General features: G+C 56.5%; 2 protein-coding genes across 5 annotated transcripts in view; one reads left to right on the forward strand and one right to left on the reverse strand.

Annotated features, from left to right (window-relative positions):
* RAPGEF1 (Rap guanine nucleotide exchange factor 1) overlaps positions 1–7854 on the forward strand; it is an 84580-nt gene extending 76726 nt beyond the window's left edge. For all 4 annotated transcript variants that reach the window (XM_053962120.1, XM_053962121.1, XM_053962122.1 and 1 more), the window contains 9 exons: positions 511–603; positions 988–1173; positions 1329–1413; positions 1636–1730; positions 2179–2257; positions 2401–2502; positions 2929–3026; positions 3410–3538; positions 4056–7854. In XM_053962120.1, coding sequence (XP_053818095.1) covers positions 511–603; positions 988–1173; positions 1329–1413; positions 1636–1730; positions 2179–2257; positions 2401–2502; positions 2929–3026; positions 3410–3538; positions 4056–4206 — 1018 coding nt within the window. In that variant the 3' untranslated portion in view covers positions 4207–7854. The remainder of the gene's footprint in view (positions 1–510; positions 604–987; positions 1174–1328; positions 1414–1635; positions 1731–2178; positions 2258–2400; positions 2503–2928; positions 3027–3409; positions 3539–4055) is intronic.
* A 665-nt stretch (positions 7855–8519) lies between these two features.
* Positions 8520–10304, reverse strand: PRRT1B (proline rich transmembrane protein 1B). The gene is made up of 4 exons (XM_053962124.1): positions 10166–10304; positions 9645–9988; positions 9367–9507; positions 8520–9277 (listed from the first exon to the last, which is right to left on the reverse strand). The coding sequence occupies exons 1-4, from the start codon at positions 10287–10289 to the stop codon at positions 9131–9133; spliced, it is 756 nt and encodes a 251-aa protein (XP_053818099.1). The 5' UTR covers positions 10290–10304; the 3' UTR covers positions 8520–9130.
* Positions 10305–11371: the final 1067 nt, after the last annotated feature.

The raw sequence follows: 11371 nt of genomic DNA on the forward strand, positions 1-11371 counted from the left end.
AGGCAGCCAGGAAGGTGGAGGTGACATGTGAGATCTGTTGAGACCAGATGTCACAGACCAGTGGGGGAGATCACTGTAGGGAAGTGCTGCTCATTAAATGCCACCTTAGAACAATTTCAGGGTACACCTGCTCTCAATTCTGCGAGGTGTCAGTACCTCCTCACACCCCCTGCTACCAGCAGCTGGTGTCAGTTTAATGCCATCTTAGAGCCATATCAGCGTCCCTTATCTCCTGGAAATGGAACACCAGTTTCCATTAGGACAAAACAGTGTGGTGTTCTGACGTGGCTGCCCCATCCCTGGAAGTGTCCAAGGCAAGGCTGGATGGAGCTCTGAGCAACCTGGGGCAGTGGAAAGTGTCCCTGCCCATGGTAGGGAGTAGAACTGGATGATTATTAAAGTCCCTTCCATCCCAAATCATTCAATGATTTTATGATTCCTTGAGGCAGCTGGGAATTGCACTGATGCTGGTCTGGCTACACTGAGTTGATTCTTTAATTTGCAACCCACATATGAGAAGTTTTGCCACTTCCCGGACACGTTCAAGAAGCGAGTCAGTAAGAACACCTTCTTCGTGCTGGTGCGAGTGGTGGATGAGCTGTGGTGAGTTGCCTTCTTCATTTTGGGATGTGGGGTCAGTAACTCACAGAAATCTGGCACCTGGGAATGTGGTTTTTAGGGAAGATGTATTTTTTTAAGCCCATCTATAATGACAGCTGAAAACCCCCAACCCTGACCTGTGAGACACCTGTAGTGCTGAACTCTGTTGGAAGAACAGATTCTTCCTGTGTGTCCTAACTGGGTCAGTGGTTTGAAAGTAACAAGTAAAAGGGGAATCTCTGGGAAAGGAAGAGCTGGGAGGAAGAGGAATTTCAGTCACCCAATTCTGCTGGTAGGAAAGAGCAATGAGACTCGGTACAGATACAAACCCCAGAGCTCAGTGTCTCAGCTCTGATGCCTTCCGTGCATTTTCCACCTTCCTCTCAGCTTGGTGGAATTGACAGAGGAGATCCTCAAGCTGCTGATGGACCTGGTGTTCAGGCTGGTCTGCAGTGGGGAGCTGAGCCTGGCCAGAGTGCTGCGCAAGAACATCCTGGATAAAGTGGATCAGAAGAAAATGCTGAGCTACGCCAACTCCATCAAACCTCTCGCGGCCAGAGGGGTGGCAGCCAGGTGAGGGAAGGTGCACATGACCATATCTGGGTCCTCTGAGAGCCAGGGCATCCTTTCCCTGGGAACACAAGAGTTTCCTTAGTTCAAAATACAAGAAAGATAAGAAAACTGGTCACATTTTCTGAGCCTTTGTACTTCCTCGTTGTTTTCCACAGGCCAGGGACGCTGCATGATTTCCACAGTCATGAAATAGCCGAGCAGCTGACCCTGCTGGATGCTGAACTCTTCTATAAAATCGAGGTACAGAGATGGGGGTGGGCTGAGGGCAGTGGGAGGGTTTGGACCTTCTGCAGTGTCTGGTGTTCCCTGCCAGCTCTCCCAGACACCTGCTGGATTGTAGGACACAGCTGATCTTGGGCCAGCAAGTGGCTGTGAACAAAGGCTGCAGCTGGGAATCTTGGGGTAGAAATCCCATTTTAATGTGTGGTATTTTCCCATCCCTCTCCTCTCCTTCCTTGGCAGATCCCAGAAGTTCTGCTTTGGGCAAAGGAACAAAATGAAGAGAAGAGTCCCAACCTGACACAGTTCACAGAGCACTTTAATAACATGTCCTACTGGTAAGGAGCTCAGAACAGCCATGGCACTGAACTGTGCCTAACCTCCAGTGCCTTGCAAATATTCCAAGTATTCCTCATAGACTTTAATTCCTTTGTTACAAATGGGATAATGTATATTTTTGGCCAGGAAGTAGATGCAGAGCACTCATCTAAGACCCCAGAGCACAGCAGAAATAAAATCAGGAGGGTTAGGGAGGGCCTTGTAACCCAGAGGAATTAATTATCAGTATCGCTGAGCTCTTGAAACAAACATTCCCCTTGCAAATAAATGCACTCTCAGAGAGTATCCTGTCTTTGCTGTGGATTAGAGTGCTCCATTTGAGTTGGAGGTATTGTGAACGTTTCTGCATTGGCCCATCCCTATTAGTGATCAGTTTTCTTAATGAAACAAGAGGAAATCTGATCTCTGCTTAAGTAGGTTTACCTTTTATTCTGTCTGTTCTTCCAGGGTCCGTTCAATAATTATGCTACAAGAGAAAGCCCAGGACCGAGAGAGGCTGCTCCTTAAATTTATAAAGATTATGAAGGTACCAGCTTGGTTTTTCCTGTGACTCACACACACTGCTGCTTAAAGGAGCAGGGGAGGGGGACCCTCTGCTTGGTAGAGCTGTTTGATGCTAGAAGGCTTTTCAGAGCTCTGGAGTAACTGGAATATTCTCCCTCTTCACAGCACTTACGAAAGCTGAATAATTTTAATTCCTATCTGGCCATTCTTTCTGCACTGGATTCTGCACCCATCCGAAGGCTGGAGTGGCAGAAGCAAACCTCAGAGGTGAGGAGCAGTGGGGCCTGTGATCTTTGGGGGGAAAACTAAGTGTGCTTATGTATGAAACAGCTGAGTGGTTTTACATCTCAGCTGTGGCCCAGGGTGGAGGGATGGTGGGTAACTCCTCTCCAGTGGGTAATATGCCATGGTGCTGGAAGCCTTCAGTGTGGCTGGGCATTCTGACAGCTGCAGGAGTGCCAGGACAGTCACAGGGGAGGACAGCCTCCTCCTCCTCTTCCTCCTCCTGCAGCCCAAGCCCTGGGGAGGCTGAAGGCAGCAGTGTTCCACGTGAACACCCCAGGGTCGGGCTGAATAGATCAGAGGTGTTTGCAGGGTGGCATTAACTCCCTGCTCTGCGTGGCTCTCTGGGGGGAGGTGACAAGGAAAATGGCTTTGCAGCAGGGGTGCCAGCAGGGGATTTGTGTCCTGCAGGGCCTGGCTGAGTACTGCACCCTGATCGACAGCTCCTCGTCCTTCCGTGCCTACCGAGCGGCCCTGGCCGACGTGGAGCCCCCCTGCATCCCCTACCTGTGAGTGCCAGCTCCTTCCCCTGCCCCTGCTTCTGCACATTAAAATGGCTCCTTCAAGGACTCCTCAGCAGCTGCTGCTGAACTCAGCCCTTGCCTTTTGCCCAACATCTGGGGTAAGGCAGCACCGTGCCACACCAGCCCGCGGGCCCTCTCTGGAGCAGTTTGTCTGGGGCAGGGTGGCCAGCTGGGGGTGTTTGCATCTAAACACCTTTGGATCTGCTGCTGGGGGATGTTTCTGTCTGGATAAGGTTGCCGTTCTGGTGGCAGTGGGAGGCTGTTGGATTTTGTTGGGCTGCCTTTTGGCTGGCCACCCTGCCCTTTGTGACTAACCTCTGTGTCTGTTTGCCTACTCCCTTGGCCTGCTGCCCCTTTCCCTCTTGCAGAGGCCTGATTCTGCAGGACCTGACCTTTGTCCATCTGGGAAACCCTGATTACATTGACAGCAAAGTGAACTTTTCCAAGCGCTGGCAGCAGTTTAACATCCTGGACAGCATGAGGTGCTTCCAGCAAGTGTAAGTGCAGCAGTGGGGCTCTGAGGTGGCTTTGGGGCACCACGGTGGGCACTGGGGCACGGGCTCGGACATGGAAGCCCCTGTGCAAGGAGAAAGGAGTTTAAAGGGGAAGGGAGCTGGAAGGAGAGCTGAGAGCAACAGGGCTCTAATCAGTCTCCTTCTAGATAAACATTGTGAGGGCATTTTTTTGATACTGGTTTTGAGATCCAGACAAGTTTTGCCTTCAGGTTTTGCCATTGCTGGTTCCTGTGTTCTCTGGGATATTCAGGGTTTTCTTCAGTGCTGCCCTGCAGCAGAGGCAGCAGATCTAACTGCTAATTTCTGTGTGATAAGTGCTTTTTCCCCCTCAATTCAGCAGCAGGTTTTTGCCCTTTGTGGTGTGACACCACTGCCATGAGTACAGGGCACAGCCCACACACAGTTCTGGATGTCCTCAGAGCAGGACAGGGGTGGCCCAGAGCCAGGAGAGGACCCCAGGTAGCCCTTGTTTAACTGCAGCTCCTCTGTGGTTTTCCAGACATTACGACATCAAAAGGAACGACGACATCGTGTCATTCTTCAACGACTTCAGCGACCACCTGGCCGAGGAGGCCCTGTGGGAACTGTCCCTGAAAATCAAACCTCGGAACATCACGAGGCGGAAAACAGATCGGGAAGAGAAAACCTAGGAGGAGGGGTTGTGCGAGGAGAATTGCTCCGCAGAGGCGCCGAGGGCAGCTATGAGACTGGAGTTCCATGTTTGTACCTGTCACTGGATGACACACCCTCCCTCCCAGCTGGCAGCCATCCCTGGGGGTGGGAATGCCGGGCGCGGAGGCGCCGGCGCAGCCGCCGAGGGCAGAGATCGGCCGGTGCTCGCTGCACTCGCCCTCCTCCTCCTCCCGTCCCTCTGTGCCATGAACCAGCTTTAACCCCGGGGACAGAGCTGTGTGGAAGGAGTGTCCCACGCAAGCGTGTTGCTGGTTTGCTGGCCTGTTGCGTTCAGGTGAACCCTGGCTCTTGTTTCCATCCAGAGCAGGGGCAGCAGGAGCTCAGCACCCACGGGCCCATCTCCGGAGCGGCGTCGGGCAGCAGCAGCCGTGGAAGCCAAGGGTTGGAGTCTCCCCTGCAATGCCACCTTCCCAACGTGTTCGTGAGGATGGAAGGGTCTCCTGCTGCCTGCCAGAGGAGCTCTGCTTCCAGAGAGCTGCTTGTGTTTACAGGGGTCTTGGCTCACCCCAGATCTCTGGCGCCTTCTTCACGGGAGGAAGGCACCGGTCGTAGATACGGAAGAGGCACTGAAAACGTGGGCAGGGCCCCGCCATCTCCAGTCATCACACCCCCCTCCTCCTCTCAGATCCCGTTATTTAAGCAACAGTAAATCCCTCTGAACCTGGAACCACGGACTGCCCAGGTACTGGGGTCACCTGCCTGTGACCCCGTGTCCATTAGCGATGGTACTTAGCTTTTGCACAGGAAATGCTGTAGGATACAGACTGTACATACCTAGTGTTTAGAACCCCCTGGGGATTTTTGATGCATGTCTGAATACCGATGAGTTTATAGGAAAAAAAAAAAGTGCAAACCAGTCTGTACAAAATCCACAACCAGTGACAAAATTGTTCCAAGTGCTGGATAAAGGAGGCTCGGGGTGGCCAGGTGGGCACTGGCTGCAGAGAGGGGCAGGAACCTCATGAAGGAGCCATTTGTGGGTTGGAAGTGGGAACCAGGAAGGAGCCCTGTGCCCAGCTGAGCCACCCTGTCCTCCCACCCACTCCTCTCTCCTCTCTCTGTTGCCAAATGTTTTTCTCTGGGGGGTCCCCGTTGGGACCCTCAGTGCTGTGCTTTGAGAGCTGTGCTTTGGCAGGACCCCCAGCAAGTCCCTGTCCCCAGTCCCACCGTGCTGGTGCCAGCAGGGCAGGGACAGCCCAGCATGGAAGGGCAAGGCAGGGGGGTCATTTCCCACACACACAGTGTTAACCCCAATCTGTTCAGTGTGCCTTATTCAGCCCTTCTGTCCCCGCTCTGTGTCCCACCCAGCACAGCCCCAGCCAGGCCATTTCACATCCCTCCTCTCTGTCCTGCTCCAGAGGTTTGCAGTTGGATCGTGGGTGTGACTGTGCCCTGCAGGTTTCAGCAGCCTTGCAAAACCCTCCTCAGCTCCCTGCCACGTGGCCACAGGTTTTTACAGGGTTCTGACAAAATCCTGCAGGTTTAGGGCAGCAGCTCCCAAGGAATACAGACATGGAATTTCACAGAGCATCCTTAACTTCTCAATAGCAGCTCTGTGCCTGCTCAAGCCTCTGTTTGTTCTGGGTGAATCAGAGCTGCACTCCTTTCCTTCTCCAAGCAGATTGCAAAGCCTTGGCCAGCTCTGCCTGACTCCCAGGAGGGAGAGACAGCCCGGGGTTTTACCCAGCTTGGTTATTTTCCTGAAGACTCAGGCATGAGGCTCACACATGGCCGAGCACAGAGAGACCCCCCCTGCCCATGAGGGCATCTGGGGGAGGGGAGTGGGGGGTCCAACACAGTTCTGTGCAGCCCCAGAGCAGGAGGAGCAGGAATCTTTCGTGCTGAACCACGGTGTCCGAGCCAGAACACTTCAAAAGTGGTTTGTTTTCATGGCACTGAGGGCATTGGAGCTGTGTGTTCTGTACAGCCAAGGCTTTGCAATCCCCAAAGGCTTCCCAGGAGGAAATGTCCATGTTTCCTTTGTAAATAAGATCTTTTAAAAGCCCAGCACGGCAAGCTGGTGAAAAGGGCAATGAACACACGCAGATGTGGTGTGGGCTTCACCCTGGTGGCTCTGAGCAGCCCTTGGGTGCAGTGGCCAGGCTGTCCTGGGAGGGCTGTGTGTGCTGGTAGCTCTGGAATCACAGCCCTGGGGGTTCAGAGGGACACGAGGGGGCAGCTTGTCTTCATCCAGCTGGGTGACTGCAAACCAGGCTGTACAAAATCCACGACCAGTGACCGTGTTACGTGAGGGGTGAGCGAGTGGCTCGTGGGTTGGGCACACAGGACACCCCAAAAATGGCAGTGACTGGGGTTCCACAGGGCTTCACCCCTGGCCCTGTGCTCTTCAACATCTTCACTGACAAATTGGACACAGGACTGGAAGGGATTCTGAGGAACTTTGCTGACAACACTAAATTTGGGCACCACGGTATAAAGAAGATATTAAGCTATTAGAGAGTGTCCAAAGGAAGCCATAAGGATGGGGAAGGGTCTGGGGGGGCCTTGTGAGGAGCAGCTGGGGGCACTTGGTTTGTTCAGCCTGGAGGAGACTGAGGGGAGACGTTGTGGTCTTCAGCAGCCTCACGAGGGGCAGAGGGGCAGGTGCAGATCTCTGCACTTGTGAGCAGTGACAGGCGGGGAACGGCTGCAGCTGTGTCAGGGAGGTTTAGGTTGGAAATCAGGAAAAAGTTCTTCCCCCACAGGGTGGTGGGGCACAGCACCAAGCCTGTCTGAAATCAAGAAGCATTTGGACAGTGCTCTCACGTGGTGGGATTTTTGGGTTGTGCTGTAGGGGGCCAGGAGTTGGTCTCGGTGGCCCTGATGGGTCCCTTTGAAGTCAGCAAATTCTGTGATTCTGTGACCCCCAACCAGCAGGAGCCCTTTCCAGGTTCTTCCCTGCACTTGGGCCCACGAGCCCCGTTAGCACCAAAGGAGCTCTTGCTCTCTGCCCTCTGCCAAGCCCCCAGAGCCAGAGGCTCAGCCCATGGCGTGGGGGTGGGAGGTCTGAGTGGCCACAGCACCTCGTCCAGTGCCCCTCAGCTTTCCTCCCCCTTCACCCCTTCCTCTGCTGTCATCCCCAGCTGAGCAGTGTCCCAGCCACAGCTCCTGGCTCATGTCCCACGCTCAGGCCAGTCTCTCAGGGCTGGAGGGACCCTAGAAGAGGATCCCCTTGCCTGGAGCAGCTTCAGGTTTGCTGAGCAGAGACTCCCCCCTCTCCAGGAGCAGCCCCTGGGGAGCAGAACCCCAGAGCATCCATGTGCAAGACTGGCCATGAGTGTGTTCCCGTCTTGCAGGCAGCATCCTCAAGGCCATCACCTCTTTTTGGGGAGAGGGAAGAGTCTGAGTCCCCTCTGCACATGGGGCAGGGAGTGGGGAGAAGCGATGCCCCCCCATCACCAGCCCCCTGCCCCAGGCCTCTCCCCCCAAGCAGTTTGGTTGTATTATAGATTTACCACTGACCCCCATGGTGGCATCTTCCTGCCAACATTTCAGACCTGTAACTTTTATATTAAAGACAAATAAAACACCAGTAACGAGCCTGCCTGATGATCCTGTTTACAGTGCATGCACAGTCTGTGGATTAAAGTGACAATCGAATCCGCCTCTGGCGCTGGTGTGGCCTCGTGTTTTCTCATGTGCCCCCCGTGGTTTTCCTCTGCCCGTGCCTCTTTTCCCCTCTATTTTTTCACTATAAATTTCTTCCCTCTCTCTGCCAAGATGGCTTTGCCCCAGTACAAGCCATACACCTGGGAGGGGAAATCTGTCACCTTCTCTGGGCACCGGTGTCCCCCGTGTCAGGGGTTTTGGCTGCCCAGCCCCCGGCGTGTGCCCAGCCCGTGCAGTGCCCGTGTGCCGCCAGCCAAGGGCTATAAATAACCCCTGCAGTGGCTGCTCCGTGGAGCTATTTCAGTGCTGGACAGGGTTCAAAATTCCTCTGGAAATAATTGTCACGGGCCAGCTCAGGAGGGGTGCCCAGACACTGACCGAGCACGTGCCCCCTGCGCCAGGGCTGGAATGTGGGGCCGCATCCCACGGAACCAGCACAGCAAGAGGGGTCTGCCCACAGCTCAGTGTGCCCCACAAGCAGCTCGGCCAGTGGCACACCCAGGGCCATGGGGAGATTCCCCTTCCCTGGGGTCCTGCATGGGCTGGTGCCCGCCTGCTCTTGGGAAAACCCTGATTTCAGCTGTTGCAGGAGAACTTACCCTGAACTTTCTGCAAGGGGAGATGGAGGCCCTTGGTGTGCAGAGAAAGCAGAAGCTTTGGCTACAGCTGTATTTTATTTCAATCTGGAAGCAGCAAGAGGTGGCAATACAGGGGGCTGTGTGTGGGGTGTGTGTGTGTGTGTGTGTGTGCAGAATTACTGTAGAACTGCATACATGGGTTTGTATCTTCTCACACTATTAATGACCAGCGAGGGCTTTCCCACACACCTGTTACTTCTGCTCCATCTCCAACCCCAATCCTACAAGATGCTCCCTCTGCATCAGAGTCCCATTGGCAGCTCCAAGAGACAGCCCACAGCAGTGGGATCCAGCATCCTGCAGCAGAGCCTGATCCCGCCCATGGATCCATCACAGCTCCCTGCCCAGGGCTGGATCCAGCAGGACGGGGTACCGGCATCTCCCTGCTCTGGGCTCCTCCTGCCCTGGGCTGAGCAGATGGATGCAGGCTCCGGGGCAGCTCCTCGCCCTGCCGGGAAGCTCGGATGCTGCCCCGCAGCCCCAAAAACTCTTCACTGTCACCCGTTTCCACACAAGGCTGTGGCAACTTCACCTGCCCGTGCCCCGTCGTCCCACCCCCCCCACCCCCCCCACCTAGGTGGCGAGCCACAAGGAGTTCTTGGCACACGCCACGTCCCTGGGGTCAGGGTCCTTGTCACAGGTACAGGGACACCAGGACGTAGATGATCCAGCTGATGGAGGCGAACAACCCGAAGAGGAGGCTGAAGAGGATCAGTAACTGAGCCTTTCTGGATGCCACATGCGCCTGGGCCACGTCCCCACGGGCGAGCGCAGCCCGGGTCTGGGGCAGGGGGAGAAGGGGAGGAGGGGTTAGAAGAGACCCGCAGCACCAGGAGGGGCTTCGAGGCTGCCAGGTGAGCCCTTGCTTACCTCGTGCGAGTAGACGAGGGCCATGACCCCGGTCAGCACGCAGCAGAAGAGGGTCACCAGCACCGACTCCACCGTGTAGTCCTTGGGCAGCTGCTGCCCGCGGCCGGCGGGTGACGGCCCCGCGGCCGGCTGCGCGTTGTGCTGCGGAGCGGGGGCGGTCAGAGCTGCGAGAGCCCGGGCTGCGCTGCTCAGGGCACCGCAGGAACCCCACGGACCCGGGAGGGGAGATAAGGGGTGACCCCCGCTGCAGAGAACACATCGGGGTGGGGGATACGTACCGTGCTGTAGGGCAGGGGCCCGCGGGGGAAGCCCGGGGCCGGGAAGGGCCGCGGTCCCGGCCCCGGCGGGTAAATGACGGGCCCTTGCTGGGAGTAGCCGGCTGGGAACGGCGGGTAGAAGAGGTGAAAGCTCTTGGGGTCCGGGGGCGAGTAAGGTGGAGGAGCACCCTCTAAGGCTGAGTTGGTGACCACCGACACGGCCACGGGCCTGTCCCCACGGGCCGCGGGGGCGTCGCTGCGGGTGCCGGGGGTGGGCAGCCCCCCGGCTGCCCCGCTGCCATCCCCCTGCTCCGCTCCCCGCGCCTGGGGCACGGCTGGCGGGTCACCGTCCATCCGCGGGACGCCTGCGGGGACAGGGAGGTCCTGACGGGACGGGACATTTCCTGGCGCACCCACCCACGCGGTCACCCCACGTTCGGGGCGGCGTGGGGCTGCCCTCGTGTTCCCCCCCCCGGGACCGCCCCGAGCCCCCAGCCCCGGTCCCCCGCAGGCCCCAGCGCCCCATCCCCGGCCCCACTCACGGCGGTGCCCGCGGGGTCCCAACAGCCGCCGCTCGGGGCCCGGCCCCGCTCCGGCCCCGCGCGGCCCCCGAGCCCCGCGTGGCCCCGCGCGGCGGCGGGAGCGCAGCCGGGGCCGGTTAATCATTGACCGGCTGTTTGCCCAGGCCCTGCGGGCGGGGCCGCCCCGCACCGGCCACCCCGGCCCGCAGCACCGGGCGGGCAAACGGGGGTGGCCAGTGGGCCCGGGGTCCCTCCGGCCCCTGGAGCCGGTGCTGGGCGCAGGGCAGTCAAGGAGCTTCGCAGCAATTTGTTCGTGTTTAAACATATGATGTGGTTTTATTTTAGAATATTGTATTTACATTAGAATTTTTTTTTGTTCTGGCTCTATTTATACACAAAACGTATATTAAATTGTGTACATTATAGCTATAGCTATTAATATCTAACACGCGTGTGTGTAGACATCTCTATGGGACCCCACGCACAGGATGTGTGTGCTCACGCTGCGTGTACGTGTCTTATCCATATGTGTATTTATGTGTCCTGGCGTCTCTGTGTTGTACCTTCAGGTGCTTCTTCACAGTTCCCGTGTACTGCGCTCTGCACGCACCTGCACTCGGGAACAGGGGCACAACACACACCTGGCAACAGGTGTCAAACACACGGAACAGGTGTGCACGTGGGTACAGGTGTCAAACACACGGAACAGGTGTGCACGTGGGTACAGGTGTAAAACACACAGAACAGGTGTGCACGTGGGTACAGGTGTAAAACACACACGGGAACAGGTGTGCACGTGGGCACAGGTGTCAAACACACGGAACAGGTGTCCACGTGGGTACAGGTGCAAAACACACACGGGAAGAGGTGTACACTTGGGACAGGTGTGCACATGCACGTGGGTATATGTGTAAAACACACAGGGAACAGGTGTGCACATGCACGTGGGTACATGTGTAAAACACACAGGGAACAGGTGTGCACATGCACGTGGGTACATGTGTAAAACACACACGGTACAGGTGTAAAACACACAGGGAACAGGTGTGCACATGCACGTGGGTACAGGTGTCAAACACGCAGAACAGGTGTCAAACACGCAGCCGGGGACAGGCGCGCACTCACACACACGCGCACACAAGTGCCTGGGTAAGACAGCGTTGTCTGTAATAAGGCAGAGCCGTACTACTGTCCGTCTGTCCGTGTGTCCGTCTGTCCGTGCCGGCG

This window comes from Vidua chalybeata, chromosome 21 (genome assembly GCF_026979565.1).
Source record: "Vidua chalybeata isolate OUT-0048 chromosome 21, bVidCha1 merged haplotype, whole genome shotgun sequence".
NCBI classification, from domain to species: Eukaryota; Metazoa; Chordata; class Aves; order Passeriformes; family Viduidae; genus Vidua; species Vidua chalybeata.

Excerpts from the sequence above, each read along its gene's own strand:
- PRRT1B (XM_053962124.1), bottom strand. The coding sequence starts at position 10,289 with ATGATTAACCGGCCCCGGCTGCGCTCCCGCCGCCGCGCGGGGCCACGC. Across the intron at positions 9,989-10,165 it reads GGGACCCCGCGGGCACCGCC|GCGTCCCGCGGATGGACGGT; the intron begins GTGAGTGGGGCC and ends CTGTCCCCGCAG. Across the intron at positions 9,278-9,366 it reads CCCTCGTCTACTCGCACGAG|ACCCGGGCTGCGCTCGCCCG; the intron begins GTAAGCAAGGGC and ends CCCCTGCCCCAG.